The sequence below is a fragment of the Furipterus horrens genome, unplaced genomic scaffold (assembly GCF_987537825.1).
Source record: "Furipterus horrens unplaced genomic scaffold, mFurHor1.1.pri manual_scaffold_4, whole genome shotgun sequence".
NCBI lineage: Eukaryota > Metazoa > Chordata > Mammalia > Chiroptera > Furipteridae > Furipterus > Furipterus horrens.
The window spans coordinates 192076462-192094906 of NW_028327174.1; the positions used below are offsets into that span (position 1 = coordinate 192076462).

Sequence of the window (18445 nt, forward strand, 5' to 3'; positions counted from 1 at the left end):
CAGGAGGTAGATTTCATCCCAAGGGCTCAAAGCAAAAGTTCAACAGGTAGGGTGGCTTCCCAGGCCGGATGCCAGCCTCCCAAGCTGAAGATCTGTCCCTTTAAGAGTGCACTGACACGGGCTGGTGTCCAAAGAAGCAACTTCCGAGCTGCCAATGCCAGGGAGTGCCAGGGACTCATTAAACCTGCTCTCCAGAATTCCAATCACTCTGAGAAAAAGAGATTGTAAGGACAAAGAGGTCTAGTCAAATATTATTAACATTCTAGTAATGATCTGCTTTCCAAACAAATATATTTATGTCATTTGGGAGGCAACGTTGCGTGGTTAACCATGCAGGCTCTGGAATCTGCTTGCCTGTGACATGTCCTACTTGACTGTGAATTAGCTCTTTCCTTGGACAAGCTGTGTAAACGGGGATGATAACAATATGTCAGGCACAGGATTATCGTGAGGATCAGTCAGTTGGAATCATTTATATCCCGTGCTAAGTACGTGGTAGGTTTTCAATATTAACAACTAACTTATCGTTATCGTTTTGGTTGTTATTATTATTACTTATTTGACTACAGGATCCTTTTTTCCAGAAAGCACCTTCTAACAGCACATTAAACGAGAGTTCCACATACATGCTTCAAGAAAGAAAATTCAACTAGTTTTAACCACACTAATAGAAATACAACTTTTGCACCATGCGATATCTAGATTCTGCCTGGAATCCAGAGGTTGGTGGTTTCCTTTCAAGTTCAACCACAAGCATCCTGAGTGGTGGGTGCAGCACAGACTCCTCCCTTAATGCTGCTTGTCTGTAAACTCCTTGAAGGCAGAGACCTGTCTACCTTGTGCGTCATCTCCCCAGTGTACAGCGTCTAACATACCTACTTGCCCAATACATAGGCTTTAAAGATTCTGGATAAGGACCACAGCGCATTAATCACAATAGAACCATCCACCCATCCTCAGCTTCATTCATTCAGTAACTTTACCATAAAACCTACTAAGATATTTTTGTGAAACACAAGAAGGATCCATCAAGACAGCAGATTAACATTGAGATTCATGCAACTCTGAATAAAATGCAAGGGAGTTAGGCAATTAGACTTGGTTTACCAAGATCTGATTTACACTCAAGGTTCAGGTACTTATTTAAGGCTCGAAGAAAGGTGCACCATAAGCCCACTTGCTCTGCAACCTACAGGGAAGACCACCAGGTATGAAACCACCTCTATGGCACAGTGACTGCCATTATCAGTATCTCTCCTCTGTCCTGACTCTCCAGAACCAAAGCCTACAAAGGGTACCGTAATACTCCTAGTAAATCCACCTCTGAAATAAATGCTAAATTTATAGCAACTATTCATGGTCTCAAAGTCAGGGAAAAAATGAACATAAAAATAAAACACAAAAAAGCAATGAAGACACAGGAAATACCTTTGGAATGAACTGACTTTTAAATTAACATAAGTAGAAAAGAAATCATCTTTAACAAAGCATTCGACTCTCTTTGGTAGAGGAAAGAACTTGCATTTATGCAACTCCTGTAAAATCCCAAGCTCCATATGCTTGATATCCAAGTTACTTCTCACCACAACCACACACTTAATATTATCTTTGCTTTACGGAGGAGAAAACTAAGTCTCAGAGAGGCTGTGACTTCTCCATGGTCAGAGGAAGTCTCTCGGCATTTGCTAGTAAACCAGGTAACTGAGAATCAGGGAGGGTCATGAACACACAGTGCTAGGGACTCGTGTTTTGGACTCTCTGAAAGCTGCTTTTCGAGTCCCAGCTTGGCCAAACCAGCACAGTGTGACGTGGACGATATGCTCAGACTCTTGGTGTCTCAGTTTTTACAATCGTAATATGGACAAAAAACAGTATTTGTCACAGAATGGCTGTACTTAATGACAAATACATGTATGGGCTTAATGGAGAGTTAAAAATAAATGATTTTATTAGAACGGTAATTATGAAAAAAACCCATCTATAAAAAATTTTTAATTTTACAAAGCATTCTCACATAATTTTTTTACCATTTGACCTGGTAGGTAGGAGAGACATCAGTATCCCGTCCAATAGAGAAAATAAAGTATCACCCGCATACATAAAATTATAGCTATTTGTTTATTGCATCATTCTCTCTTCTAACCTCCACTGTGGGTTTCTGGGGTGTGTGCTTGAGTGTGTGTGTTTTGTAGTTTTCTTCAGCTCGTCTCTTTATCTCCAATCACAGCACAGCTTATGGCATATGATTCATGTTAAACTCTAAAGCAATGGCTATACGAGCGAGTGAATGGGGCCTGAATGACTTTCCCCAGGATAACAAAGCTCGAAAGCAACTCTACACAAAACCTGAGTCTCCAGACTCCAAGTCCAGAGTCTCCTCTGTTACATCGTGTTCTCTTTTTAAATAGCAATATTTCACAGAATCAAGGCCTTTCAGACATGGAAAGGCCCTTGAAAGCCACCTTAAGTAGCACATCCACTTTATAGATGAGGAAACAGAGGCTTGAAAAAGTCCCATTACTTAGCTGAAATCATGCATCAGGGAGGTGGGCAGCCTGGGCCAGTGCCAGATTCCCTGAGCCCGAGATCGATGATGCTGCCACTACAGGCTGGCAGGAGCCTGCAGAGAACTCCCCCAGCCTCCATGGGTCAGCTCAGGCTTGTGAGCGATGAAGCATGTGACCCACGCCCTCAAATCACTGATTGTGCACATATTACTGCTCAGCTTGTGAAGCAACATGAGAGAGGGCTTCTGCTGGGATTTAATTTGAAAGATTCTCACGATTGCCAGTGGCACCGTCTCCCCACCAGGACTCTATGAGCTGAAACCGGCCTCTGCATGCAGATGTACAAAGAGGCGCATGGCCTTAACCCACTGAAATTAGGAGAGGAGGCTTCCATTTTCTTTCTGAAGCTTCCAGATCACTCAGGACTCTAGCCTGGATTCAGGGTGGGGGAAACTGGACAAAACTTGATGTCTACAAATTTCAGTAAGGCTGGCTATGCGGCATATGAAGATGTGGCACAGCCCAGTAGTAAAGCCTATCTTTCCTGGTGCAAATGACAGGTTTCTAATGTGCTATATCCATGGTAGCACACAGGAAGCACAGGAAATCACGGGTGGACATGCTCTAGTGTTTCAGCACAGCAGCACATGATGGGGAGAAAGTGTCAAATGACAACCAGTCCAATGACTATGTCCTAGTTGGCTTTTGCTCTGGTCTGACCTTGTTTGGAAAGGCACATTCGTCTCTGTTACCTATTTGCATGTCTATCACAGAAGCACATAATAGGTTCCAGATCAGTGTTTAAGGTATTAATATTGTCCCAGTTATGCCTGTCCTGTTCTTTCTTCTTTGTCACTCTGGGTCAGTGTGTTTAATTAATGTGAGTCTCTCCTATGAAAGCAGGGACCATGTTTGTTTTACTCATCTTCGCATTATCTGCCCCCAACAGCACTGGGCCCGTGGATGGTGCTTAATAATTATTTGAGGATTAAATACAGGAAGAAAGAAATAACTAGATGACCAGGGGCCTGGTTTCTGGGTTGAACTCCATCATTTAATTAACTACGTGACCTTGGTTAAATCTTAGAGTGAAGTTTAGCACTAGAAAGGAGCTTGGAAATAGGCATGCTGGCTGACTGCAAACGTTGGTTTAGCAGTGGAATCCAAAGGAAAGCGCACGTAAAGGCTGCCTCCAAAAGCAGAGGAAGCACACCTTTTCTAGGGCTCCTGCCTGGTCGCCTCTTCCCCATTGCCTGTCTCCCCACACGACATTGGCTTCTAGGACTTCTTTCACCAATCCTCAGGATTTCAGAAGACACTGGCTGCAACCACGGATCTACACCAAACCTGTCATTCGGCAGGTAAGGAAAGTAGGCTCCGGGAGAGGAGGGAGCTTGCTTAGTGGCACTAGACCAGTGCCTGCAGAGCTGAAATTGGTATCCAAGTGTCCTGACCCCCAGTTTTGTTAGCAAATGTTCGCTTCTCAGCATCTCTAAAACTATGCCCAAACTGTTTACAAAGCGGTTGTGAGAAAAAAATGATTGGAAGTGGAATTTCGGAGCTCTGGAACACTCCACATTCGGACACCATGCTAGAGGGCCATGCAGCACAGCAGCTGAAAGAAGGGCTGTGTTTGGACCCCAGTTCCACTTCACACTAGATCAATGGGCTAGAGCAGCAATTTTCAACCGGTGTTTTGTGGCCCACGAATGTGCTGAGAAAAAAACTTAAAACATGCAATACTCAACTATTTTAGTCAGGGGCACAGACCTATTTTCCCTTAGACTGTCAAATAAAAAATGACAATAGCCAATACAACAATAGTTGCCCGATGTAAGTGAATCAAAATTATATCTATTTTTATGGTGAGATCAGCCACAAAATATACTTTTTGGTGTGCCACAGAATCTTAGTAATTAGTTTATACGTGCCATGAGATGAAAAAGGTTGAAAATCGCTGGGCTGGAGCAATGCATTCAACTTCCACCAGCCCTGGTTTTCCTGCCTGTAAAATGCCAAGTCATTGCTCATCTCACAGAGGATGTTGTGGGAATTGAATGATCTGCCTTCATGACACATTGTAAGTGCCCAGTAAAAGGCTGCTACTGTTGAACTTTCTGTAGCTGTGGTTCCACTGAGGATAGATATCCACTTAAGGACAGATATCCATTTAAGTCTCGGTCATTTCCACAGCAATCGCAAACACATATTAATCATCTAACAAGCATGATAGCTCCCTTATGAAACTCCATTATGGCCATCACCCTGTCATATTATGACTACTTATATTCAGACCAACTTATGTTAGTGTCTAGCACAGGGTCAGTCATACAAGAGATGCTAAGAAACATTTGTAAACTATGAACGGATGCCTTTAGGTCTAGCATATTTATTCATGTGAGTGGACTTATCATCAGATTTTGTTTCCAGTCCAGGCTCTACCTTTTCTCAGATACATAACTTTATTCAAGTCAGTCATCTCCTGATCTTTAAAATGGAAATATGAGTCCTGGTTATCCCTACTTTAAAGTGTCCTCAGGAGGCTCAAATGGAAGGGAAAGCCACAGATACAACCAAGAGGTTATTAATATCTGACAAATTACAAGCAACTGGATCTTTACTACTTCTTCTCTTCTAAAATCCAACATCTCAAGCTAACATCTTTCCCATTACCAGGGATTTCAGATGCCCTTTCTTCCTCCCCACTCCCAATTCCTTGTTTCCACCATTTTCTCAGAGCATTTTGTAAGTTTATCTGCTTTTATACTTAGCACACAAAATCTGTCCAGAAAAAGTCCAGCCATTGTTAATATAATGAGAACAGTTTGTGCAGCATCGATGTAACCTGGCAGTCAAGGAGAATGGACTGGAATGCACATGCGTGAACAATGACGACTTCGCTGTACTAGTCAGTGGGGGTGGTAGACGCCATTGAGTGAGCATGTGTGTTGTGTGGCCATCGCATTCAAAATGACTGAGTGAGTGGAGCAATGAATCAGTATCAAATTTTGCGTTCAGCTTGAACATTCCTCCCCGGAAACTATTCGGGCAATTCTGAGGGCTGCAGCTAAGTGCCACTGGTTTGGCAGCTTCATCATGACAATGGGCCTGCTCATGCATCACGTCTCATATAGTTTTTTGGTGAAACATCAAATCACCCAGGTGACTCTGCCCCTCCTACAGCCCAGGTTTGGCGCCCTGTGACTTCTGGCTTTTCCCAAAACTAAAATCACCTTTGAAAGGGAAGAGATTTCAGACCATGAAATGAGATTCAGGAAAATATGAAAGGGCAGCTGATGGCAATTGGGAGAACTGTGTGAGGTCCCAAGGTGCCTACCTGGAAGGGGACTGAGGTGTCATTGTCCTGTGTACAATGTTTCTTGTATTGTGTATCTTCTTCAAAAAATGTCTCTTTTTCATATTACATGGCTGGATATCTTCTGGACAGACCTCATATATATTCTGTCTTCAGAGACTTTCCAGTTAGGTAAAAAAGAAATACAAAAATGCATGCTAATTCTAAATGGTTTTAAACTAAAGAGGTATAGCTAAGTTGGCTAAGTTGGTTGGAGCATCATCCTGTAACCGAAAGGTCACAGGTTTGATTGCCAGTCGGGGCACATGCTTAGGTTATAAGTCTGATCCCCAGTTGGGGTATGTGAGGAAGGCAACAAATTGATGTTTCTCTCTCACATCAACATTGTTTGTTTGTTGTTTGTTTTTTCTCTCTCTCCTCCTTTCTCCATTCCTCTCTCTCTTGAATGAAAATAAAATAAACCTTAAAAAAATAAATAAATAAAGAGGTATAACTGTAGAAAGCTGTAGAAATACTAAAGAGGCTGATTAAGTAAAATGAAGAGACCCTACGGTGATTTTAAAGAAAAAAGAACTTAGGACTAAATCCTTTTTATACATAAATAGGATTCCAAGAGGCTGACAACCGGTTTAGATCTCCTCAAGAAAAAGCTGTTCACTGCGTATCCTTACTTATGTCCAAATGTGCACACACATTTGGGCTGGTTGTTGAGTGCATTAAGAGCCCTTGCAAAATAACACTACCAGCATCTGCTGCGGCTGACTAAAAATATTCTGCCCAAGGTTTGAGTCCCAGTCCCATCATTTGCATGGTGACTTTACACAAGTTATTTCAAGTAGCTGAAACTCAAGTCACCTAATTTATAAAGCAGTGAAAACCGATAGAACCTATCTCTGGTGGTTTATAAGGTTTAAATGAGATAGTATATTCGAAAGACAAGTACCATGCTGAGCATACAGTAAGTACTCAATAAATATTAACTATTTGTTCTTCTTGCCATTGCTAATCTCTTGTGAAGAGTTTAAAAAAAAAAAAAAGCAACCAATAGCCTGCTGAAGGGGCATGACCCCTTGGCCCAGGCCAGTCGCTCCCCCTTACAGCAAGGCCTCTGCCACTGACTGACCCCCAAAAGCGCGCTGCGAATGAAAAGCAGAGGCTGAGCTTAGCCCGGGTCTCACCTGTATATTTTATATCTGGTTGTAAATCCTTGACGGTGTCTTTCCACAAAGGACAGGTAGCTCCTGGAGTGGTGGAAAGGCCCCCTGTCTGAGATGAGCCAATCAAATTCCTTGGAGACATGTTGGTCTGTCCCAGCTGGTTCCTGGTGGGAGGGCTGCACTGAGATTCGGCCCCATACAAACAGGAAGTAGAGGAGCTCAACAAACCTCCAGTTCATGCTTTTCTGCCGGCCTTTTTCCTCTCATTCTTGCTCCATTCTGTGGAGGCCTGTGGAGGAAAGGGGAGGGAAGGAAGAGGGAAGGAAAGGGAGAGAGAAAGAGAAAAAATAAAAAAGAGAGAGAGAGAAAGACAAAAGAGAAAAGCGGTATTAACACCTTTTTGATACTGCCTTAAATCATTAAGAGTGCTTTAAAGTTTACAAAATTGAGTACAGTGTCTGGTTAAGAGCAGGCAGCTACGGAGATCTGGGCTCACGTCTCTGCTTTGCTGGTCACGTGCTGTATGAATGTGGAAACTGCTTAACTCCTTAGGGATGTTTCCTCACCCATAGAACACAGGATGGGTTTACGTGCCTATATCTTAGCACATGGCACATCGAAGGTGTCCAAGGCATATGTATTGAAAGAATATATGAAATGAATAAACGCAGAAACAGCATCTCAAGGATGTGGAGACAGAATCCAAGTGTCTGTCCCACCCACCATCTTCACAAATGACAGAAACTCAGTAAACGAGAATTCCTTTCTCTCCTCCTGTCCCGTAGATGTGTACCTACTGAGTATGCACTTGGCTTCTGCGTTACATGAATGCGCAAAGTCTCAAGGTGGAGCGTGACTTTCTGAGTGGGATGACACCTTCCAGAGGAAGCATTTGTGGGGCTCTTCAGTGTCCATTTCTGCGGTGCTCAGTGGAATGTCTCCCTCACCCCAGGGAAACGTAGCCAGAGAATTCACCTGTTGGTGATTCTAAGCCTCGGGGTTCCCTGATGTTCAGAAGGAAAACGAAAGGCCAAGAAACTAGGTGGGGTTTTACCCACCTCTTTGGGGGCGGGTGGTAGCGAAGTACAGTGGTACCGTGTTGGAGAAATGTTAGACGAAGGAAGAGCTTAGGAGGAGGGTCCTTGTGCAGCGAGGGGAGAGACTGCAAGACCATGTCTAGCCTTTTGAAAATTTATAAATTTTGTCTCTATCATTTCCTCATGAGCCTACCTATGAGCTAGCACTGTGCTTTCTGTGTCCCCCACTCTACTGATTCTAGAAGAGCTTAGCTGAATCCATACTGAAAGGCAGCTTTGAATTCGGGTTTCATCAGCTGTAAACAGTATGATTTCAGGCAAGTCATTTAACTTTTCTGAGTCTCGGTTTCCTTGTCTGTAAAATGTGATTAACAATAGCACCTAGCATAAAACTCCAATGCCACAATTTATGTAAAGTGGTCCACCCAGTGCCTGGCATTTAGCAAGTGCTGCATGAATGGTGAGGACAATGGCCATGAAGAATGTTGGTACTGATGATACCCATTTATTCCCTGCTGGGAGTGTCTTTGATCCTATTGTCCTCACTGCCCAGCCAAGTCCTGTTTATCCTTCAGTAGCCAGCTGAGTCAGATCCTCAAAGGTCATTTCTTTTTTCTATTCATCTCCAGAAGTGTTAGTTGATCCTTTCTCTCCGCTCTAGTTGCTCACTTTATATAATTGTATGCTGGTGCTTATTATCTTTTATTATACTTAATTGTTTTTGTGTCTGTCTTGCTCATTGGGCTGTGAGCCTCTATCTGGCAAGCACTTTTGATTGTTTCTACACGTGGCTAACGGTGTGATTTTGGAGAGTCATGTCCTCTTCTGAATCTCAGATTTTTATTTTTACCTTTTAAAAATGTGGGAAACCTTTTGTCAAGTGTAAAATTATGATAAGCCCAAATAGATATGACATCTTATTTGTCTACTCTTCCAACTAAACATGGGAAGAAAGTAACGCCAAAAAAAAACAACAACAGAAAATCAAACAAAGAGATGGAAATTTCCTGCTCAGTTGGATGTTTCCTTCTGTTGCCCAACTGCACCATTTTATTATGAGTCGCTACAGAAATCTGCTTGGCCCCGCAAGCCCCAGCTGTCAGCAGCCAAGGAGCGAGGCACGTGAGCGGAGGAGTGGGCTGTCAGAGCTGTGGCCTGAAGTTCCGTTCAGAGCCTCAGACAAAGCTGTATGTGGTGAGTGCAGGACTGTCACAGCTGCAGCTGCCAACGCTGTCTGCCAGGCCCACCTGAGTGGCAAGTGGAGGGGGGGGGGTGGAGGCGACTGTTCAGAGATCCCAGTGGGGAGTGACAACACATGGAAATCACAGCGTGTCACCCATACAAACCTTCCACATGGCTTCTGTTGTAAGTGGGTGCGGGGTGGGAGCTTGTTAAGGGAACGTTCGGCTGTTAGGCTGTTTGCAAGGAAACACGGTGCAGAACCTTGCAGCTTTCCAAAGGGGAACTAAGCTCTGCATGGGACCTCGGTGTACACGTGTGTGTCTGTGCGTGTGCAAGGGAGTGAGACCTCGGCCTACAGACCTAGAATTCACTGAAATCTGAAAGATCTAATCCCAATGGCTTCCCAAGTGGTGGCCATTTTTTCCCTCAAGGGACATCTTTGATTGTCATGACTGAGAGGTGCTACTCACATCAAGTAGAGAGGCTCTAACCCAACTTGTTTTTTTTTTTACAGATCATGACATCAGAGGCCAATTGTACTAGACTTCTTTTAGCTCCTGGTTTTTGTTTTAACATGTCATCTCCACGTTGCAATGGATGCATATGATTGTGCTGGAACCTTCTTTGTTATTGGGGGGCCTACACTAAAATTTACAGTTGAGCAAGCAGAGATGAGTGCTTCATGGAAGAAGTTTGAATGTATATCTCTGCTGATGGAGAAAATCACAATAATCCACAGAACACTAAAAATGAAAACAAAAGGTTTTATATGGTGAATTTTAATAGACATAGATATTTTATTGGGCAAGAACAAGATCCAGCAGATATGCTACCTACATATTATGTGGTCATATTATGACAGTCATGGTGACCCCCATTCTGTAAACAAGCCCATGTTAGCAGAGACTCGGGATCACTTAATGGTGACATGACTGGTACTTACTGAGCATCTACTATGTACTTAGATCTTGTGTCTGTTCTCTTGGTAGCAGTCAAAGAACCCAGTACAGAGGAGCACAGCTATCTCATTTCACAGATGAGCACCATGGGACTTCAAGTCATGGAATAACGTCATAACTCTGGACTCTTAGATGCAGGATTCTAACCCCTGCATTTCTCATTACAAAGTCTATATAATTTCAATGACATCCCCACTGTCATCTCACCTCAGCTGAAATTAGGCCCTGCCCTACCTACGTTCAATACATTGTGGGGAATCACAGTCACCCATGAGGAATTCTAATATGAAATATGTTGTCATAAATACTATAACAAAAGGGGAAAATCTAGAGGAGGAGGAATAAAGGCCAGAGATAATGTTTTCAACCAAGATACAAAAAAAAAAAAAAAAAAAAAAAAATCCTACAGAAGATTTGAGCAGGGCGTTAAATTGCATGTAAGGCTTTATTAAGGAGAGATGAGGTAAAGGAAATCTCAGCAGAGCAGATGGCATCAAACAAGTGCAGGGGAAGGAGAGGGCACAGTGGTGACAGGGTAGCCAAGGTTTTAGTGGGAATAAGGGCCCCTGAGGTGTTTGATCACCTACATTTCTTTCTCTCTCTCATCAAGCAGGAATGATGTGTTTCATTTCGGAGTTATACGCTAAGGACAAAGCATTGGGGATGGTCAATAAATTCATTTATTCATCCATTAACATATTTAACTGGAAATCAGAGAGTAAACCCAGCAGCCAGGGCCGTCCGGGAGCTTATTTTCTATTGGGTCGGGAGGGATATGCAAATGAAAAGGAAATATGTGTGATGGGGAGGGGTTTGCTAAAGAAAAGCAAAGCAGGCGAGGGGACTGAGAGTGAGGGGCTGCCTTACAAAGCAGGTGCTCAGGAAAAGCTTCTCTGATTAAGAGGGTGTTCAGCACAGACCTGAAGGAAGTGAAGGAGTGGGTGGTGCAACTGCCTAGGGGAAGAAGGTATCCGTCGAAGGAAGCGGGACAGCAGGTCAGCAATGATTTGCTTCTAGATACAGTCACAGGTCAAGATGCATTTCATTCTCCCACAGGGAGCTTGGAGTAGTTGCCGCGGAAGTTAGTCTGAGGAAGGACTCATGCATTAAGTGAACATCTACTATGGGCCACGAAGGCCAGTTTAAGGAAGGAATCGTGCATGCGCTGAGCATTTACTATGTACCATGAACCGCACTAGTTGCTTTACACGTGGGACCTCCTCTCAAGAGAATGAGAGATTATGACCTCCATTTTATACCAGGGGGAGGGAAAAGTGCGGTTCAGGGAGTTTCAGGTCCAACATAACAGAGCTGGCAAATGACAGAGTTAGTACTGGAGTCTGTGTTGTCCGGTGTGGGAGCTACTGACCCCATGTGACATTTGAAATGTGGCTCCTTCAAATCGAGTTGTGCTATCCGTTTAAAACACACACACACCAGGTTTCAAAGACTTCATAGGAGTAACAGAATGTAAAATAGCTCCCTCATATTTTATACCAGTTTACATGTTGAAATAGTACTGCTTTGTATGTACTGGATTAAATAAAATATATTCTTGAAATCCATGTCACCTGTTTAGTTTTCATTGCTTTTACATGGCTGCTAAAACTCTAACATTGCATTTGTAGATGGTATTCCTTTTTTATTGCGCAGGGCTAGGACGCCCTGTGACACTCCCCGAGAAGGTCACTCATCCATCTCCACGTTTTTAATCAACATTTGGAGGACCGAATTCGCTCTCCCCTGCAACTGTCTGAGCCACTGTGCACTTGCTTCCTCCCTTCAAAATCAATGAACAGACACTGAACACATTACAGACAAAAACTTCTACATTCAAGGGCCATGTCTCCCAATTACATATTCTAGAGACAGCCCTGCCGTGCATTTCAGAACTGTTGTTTTTCTAACATGCATAAAGAGAACTTTTTTTCACAGGTTTGGAGCCCATGAAAGAAGGGCTGGTTCTATTCCCAGTGCTCCTTTGACCCTGGTGACCTCCTGTGAGTCCTTGGCCCTCTGCTGGGGGGTGCCCTGGTAGACGTAGAGCAGCTGAAGAGGGCTATAGAATGGAAAGCAAGTGGGGTCCTTGGCTGAGCCGTGCTATATATAAGTCTGCAGGGTTATTACGGGAATCAGGCTCATCCCACACAGAGCACATTCTCTAATTGTTGCCATTGTAGATCCGAGCGGCACGTGGAAGAGCTGAGAGAGAGGGCTGTGGCATAGCTTTGTCACCAAGCTCTTGCGCTGGTTCTGTCTGCACTGCAGAGCCATGGCCCACGTTCTGGGCCAAGAGTGGAAGGGAATGCCTGCTGTGCTCCCCACCCTCGGGGTCCCTAAGGGGGGGTCACCAGATCTGAGATCACCCATAGTGCCTGTCCCTTGAGCCTGAGTCAACCTGATGATCTTTACCAGGCTTCAACTTTGAAACCTGGATCTCCAGCTAAGACTTCTCACCAGAGATACAACCTACAAAGCTGGGTGACTCTGTTTCCTCCTCTGTAAAAGGTAGGCAATAACAAGAGGATGAGTACCTCTCAGGGTGCAGAGAAGGATTATATAAATAAACCACAACCACCACCACCTCCATCCCATCGGTTTTGTTTTCCTCTTCATCCACTTCCTTTGACAACTTCATCCTTCTTCTGTCGTCTATAAACCTAAGTGTAATTCTGAGTTTTCTTCCCTCCCCCTTGGACACTTTATCTCAGAAACATCTCTTTTCTAAGCCCATCCCCTTCTTGATATCTGTCATTCAAGACATGGCTCTCCCTCACTTGGACTATCACAATCATCTTCCTACTGGTCTTGCCTGCTTCGTGGATCCCGGCCACCTCCATCCTAAGCACCACTCTAGTTGCCAGAGCAATTTCTCTAAATACAGACACGACCATGACACTCCTCTAATTAAACAGACTCAACAATTCCCTGTTTATTGCTCTACCTCTTAGTATTGCATTCATCAGCATTTAGGAGCTGGATCCTTTGTACATTCACCTTTTCCTACCTCTGCTCTTCTACTTCCTGCCCTCAGCTCACCCTGTTCTCTTCCCAGTTGTACTGATTGAACACGCTATAAATTTTATGCCTCACTGACTTTGCTTACAAGGTTCCCTCTTCTTGCAATGTCCATCCTCATTTCCCAACTTTACCATAGGCTATTAATACATCACATTATATTTTAAATGCATTAGTAAGGGTGAGTGAAAGACAACTATGCACCTATTATATGCTAGATACTACACCAGACTTTCTCATGGCCCATGACAGTAAATAGATCTACAGAACAATTCTATGAGATAGATAGCATTATTTCTATTTTGCAAATCATAAGACTGAGATTCTTCTAAAAAATCTGGTTATTTTTCCAATGTCACATTATCTTAAAATAACAGAATTAAACTTCAACTTCAGCCAATTCTAACTAGGCTTTACGACTCAGTGTTTTAATACAATAAGCTAAGAAATCACATCATCCTTAGTTGCAGATCTTTTGTTTGACAATCATGAACAAACACAAATTAACAGTAAAGATGTCAACAAAGAGAATGGCTGAGAAGTCAAACTGAGATGTGAAACTTCTGGAAATGTTGAATTTAGGGAAGGCCATGGCAATCTTGAAAGAAAACAAAAATATGTGGAATACTTATTTTTGTGATTTGGGGATGGGATACTAAATTATATATATATATATATATATATATACACACACACACACACACATATATATATACACACATATACATATATATATTTGTAATTAACAATATATCTGTAAGTTATGCATAGCATTTTTTTCTTCATAAATATTTCATTTGGAGCCAGATTTAGAAATGTAAAGATCTATTTTCAGGGAAACTGCCTTTTAAGCTTTCCTTCAAAATTATCAGCAGTCCTTGCAGGAGATCTTTCAAAAAGGAAAGGAAATTAACATTTTGAAACGTCTTTTCTGTGTCTGTTTGATAAAATTCAACAAATATTTGTTGAGTCCCTACTATTTTAATTAATTCTCACAATCCAGAGTAGGGAGGGGATGGACAAAGAAACAGGTAATTTAAATATAATGAAACAGGGCAATGATAAGGTACACCCAGTGTTCTGTGGAGCATGAAGCCCCAAGCTAAGGTCCCTGAGAATGCTTCCTGGAAATGGCATCCAGGCAAAGATTTGGAAGATGAAGAATTTTGTGGGGTGACAAAATGTGGGCCCTCCATTTCAGGCCAGGACAAAAACATGTGAAAAGAATGAAGGGGTTGTGGTAAGAATATACTATCTATAAACACTTCGAAGTTACTGCAGTGGGAATTTTGAGGAAGGGAGTGATGGGAGATGATGCAAAAGAGCTAAGTGAGCTGATTTGTTTTATAATCACATCATTATGCATGACTAGGAGTGTCTTGAAAAGTTAGATTCTCCTCTTTTTCCTGCCCCAACCCCTACCATGTATGCCCAGGATCTGAAACCAGTCATCTGGTAGGCACTAAATCAGTACTTATTGAATGAATAAACTCTACAAGTCATGAGCTAGGATTAGCCCTGTGGGATCGCAGGGCTCCACTGATGGCTTTTAGACAGAGGAGTTTCATTTTAGATGGATTACTGCAGCTGTAGGAGTAATGGATAGACTTAAAAGGGGCAAGGATAAAACTGAGGAGTCTATCACAACAGTTTATGCTAGATATGGTTTGAACAAGATATCTTACATTTGACAGAAAGTGAAAAAAAAATGGAGAGACAAAATTAGAAAGAATTGATGACTAGGTGGGGGATGTGGTAAAACAAAGATGTCTATGCTGAGCTCTAGATCTGGTTTGTTAACTAGAGTGATTATGGTACCATTCATGTTAATAAACAGTAACAATAAAAAACAGAATAGGTTTAGAGTAAAATGGTGACTAGTTCCCTCTCGGACTTGCTGAGTTTGCGGTGTCTGTTGAACATTTAAGTCAGAATTTCAGACTAGAAAGTCCTTGAGTCCAAATCAAGAGAGAGGCCAAATTAGAGGTAGAAGTTTGTAAATCAATTTGTGCGAATGATTGTTAGAGCTCTGGAAGTGGATGAGAGCACCCAGAGAATACAGGTTATACAAGAGTAATGGAAACAAATATGGAGCAACGATCATACTTAGGAAAGATAAAAAGGGAAAGGATCCCATGAAGTACAGTAAGAAAAGATTGCAACGAGGGAGAAGAACATGAGAGAATAATATCAACAAAGCAAGACTAGCAGAGATGTTTAAGAATAGGAGGGTCCCAAGTTTCAAAAAAAAACTACAGAGTGGTACAACATGATAAAGATTCAAAATGTCTCCTGCACTTAAGAATCAAGAGGTGGTTGACAGTGTTCAATACCTTAATGGGAACTGAAGATTTGTTGAAAGAGATCAAGGCATGAATGGGGCATGAATAAATGGAAGCATAGAGTGTAGAGTGCTTGGCAAAGAAACATATCCAAAAAGCAGTAGTCAGTGCTTCCTTTATCTCCACCAGAAAAGAAAGCAAAGAGTCTATGGAGGATTTTTTCTTCATAGAAGGATGAGGATATTTGTAAACTCAGAGAACAGATATAGAATTAAAGAAGAAAAGAAAAAGAGGAAAGAGAAAGAAAATTAGTACTGATTGAAAGAACAGCTTGGGGTCTGGGATTTGGGTGGAAAGCCAAACTCTGTGCCAGCCATTGGGAAATCAAATAAAAATAAGAATGTGTCCAAGAATTTAGGGAGCCACAAACTGGCAGGGGAGAAAACTCCTCATCCCTCGAATTGCAAAATAATAGATTGAGTTTTATCGGAGACCTGAACAAAGTGTTATTGGAACAAAGGAGGAAAAAGTAATTCAAACCGAGCTAGTTCAAGACGATCTCTCAAGGGCACTGAGATTTTATCTGGGTTCTAGAGGTTCAGCAGTGATTTCCAGCTGAAGGGAGGAAGAAAGGACTTAATAAGAGGCATTTCAGGTAGTGGGACCAGCGTGAGCAAAAGGCATCGAATCATGCAAACTTGCCAATTATGTGTAAATCAGCAAATTAGATGCTGCATGGGACACAGAGATGAGTAAGAAAAAGATGTTCTACCTACAGAGGGATACTGAGGAGCCAGGAGTTAGAATGGGATGCCACAGATGGGATCTGGCAGTACACCAGTGCTCAAAATATAATTATTCAATAAGTAAACAGTGTTCTACTGAGTTAATGGCTCTCAATTCTTCCCTGTGGTTAATCTATTCTTAATATTCAGTGAAGCAAATAAATAAAACATTTAAGTTTCCATCTGAACCTAAATCTCAGCATTTACTCATCCAAAGCTCTGACCCTGGGCTTGAGACTTCTAACAGGTCACTAATGAAAATGGCTGAAAGATCCTAGTGGATGCACTTGGATAGAAGCTCCTTGGGCTCTGCTAGTTCTGTGAAATGGTTTTATTCTTTCTTGCAGTGCTTTTTAAATAATTAACTCAGAGAACTGCTACAACTGCAGCTTGTGCATGACAGTCATGGAATCCAAGAGAGAAGGCAGAGGACACACAGCTGGGTATTAAAGCATGTGCTGGGTTGGCAATCACAGTTTCAGAAAAACACAGTCGGTCTGGAGACTGTAAGTGCCCTCTCTTGCCTGCACTCTGTCAAGGTGCTGCTCATGCCATCCTTGCATTCCAGCAAGATTTCGCACTGCAAAGTGGCCCAGCTCCCACTGGATCTCAGAGCCACTTTCAACATATATAGGGATCTATACCTCTCATTCCAGAAATGAGAAAATTAACACTCAGCAAAGTAACATCAGTGAGTTATTTAAATAAAACACACATAATTCACTTAATCCCCAAGACAAGCCTTTGAAAAAGGTATGATTATTATTTCCATTTAGTGGGAGAGGAAATAGGGGCCAAAAAGGTTCAGTAACTTGCCAGGGGTCTCACAAGTAGTGTGTTATTTTGTTTCATTTTCTTTAGTTTTCAAACCTTAATCTACTGTGAGTTTGGTTCTCTATTGCTACCAACACACAAAGCAATTTCTCAACACACATCTGCAAACCTACATAAAATTTGCTCAGCTAGTGTTACTTCATTGACCCTTCTGAGGTTCTTGTTTAGGGGTGTTCCTGCCCCATGAGTGCTCCTTGGGAAACATATGCATGGTCAAGTCTGTCTTCCTCTGTAACCACTGTCTCTTTCCAACACTGTCTAAGCCCCCCAAAATCTGAGAGTTGCCATTCTGCCACAGATGCTCTCTGGTCCTATTAATGTGAGAATCAACCAAAGACACAAGGGATTCAGTCTTGCTTTCCGTTTGGCACTTCTGGTTTCAAAAGAAGTGGTCCACAGACTACCTAGGTCAAAATCATTAGAGATGCTTAATACACATTTAACCTTCTGGACCCTTCATGAAACCTACTAAATTGCAATCTCCAGTAAGCAAGGTATTGGGATCTGTATTTTAAACAAATATTTCAGGTAAATGTTATGTACACTAAAGTCACACCTCCTGTAAGACCCACGGTCCTGGTAGGGGAGGGAGATGGGCAGGGTCACCTGAGGCCACTGCCTAACTCTTAAGAAACACCTCACAATTGTTGGAGTGTCAAAAATCACAATAATCTAGGATCAAGGTCTTTCCCATTGTCCTTCAAACCCCAGATAAAACACCATTACAGTGTCTGATGTCTAAGGGTTCAACCTGCCCCATCTGTGTGATTTTGAGGAAGCTTCATCACTCCTCTGAGCCTCTGTTTTCTTCCCTGTGTTGCTAGATTTGGAAACTCTTGATTAATAATTTTAGCCACCATTTTTGAGTCCTTACTATAGTAACGATCACGATGAACACAATTAATGAACATATAGTGTATGGCAGAACTGTGTCAAGAACTAGACAAATATTTCAGTTCACTTTCACAACTACCTATGGAATAGGTGTGGCAGATTAATGGCCCCCCATCATCACCCTTGTCTATAATCAGGCTCTTTGTCATGTTGTTTCCCAGCTCTTCTACGAAAAAGGTGAAGTCTATTTCCTATTCCTTGCATTTAGGCTCATCATCTTAACTCCCTTTGGTGATCAGAAAGAGGCAGACGTGATGGTGGGCCACCGCTGAGCCTCAGGAGACCTTGTGGGTTTCTGCTTTGGCTCTTGTGCTTCTGCTAATGCCACAAGAAGGATGTGACTGATGTTTCAGAAGGAAGATGAAAGATATGCCTCAGTCAACCCAGCGTAGAGCAGAGCCCCCAGCTGAACTTCAGAAGCAAGAACAGCCCAGCCTAGATCAGTGAGGCTGGATTAGACCAGCTGGCCCCTAG

The 18445-nt window shown here is 42.4% G+C and overlaps 1 protein-coding gene across 1 annotated transcript in view; it reads right to left on the reverse strand.

Annotated features, from left to right (window-relative positions):
* Window positions 1–18445, reverse strand: part of BRINP1 (BMP/retinoic acid inducible neural specific 1) — a 161325-nt gene that overhangs the window by 113248 nt on the left and 29632 nt on the right. Inside the window, exon 2 of the mRNA XM_090274638.1 lies at window positions 7002–7269. Within this exon, the coding sequence (XP_090130764.1) occupies window positions 7002–7219 (218 nt within the window). The 5' untranslated portion in view covers window positions 7220–7269. The remainder of the gene's footprint in view (window positions 1–7001; window positions 7270–18445) is intronic.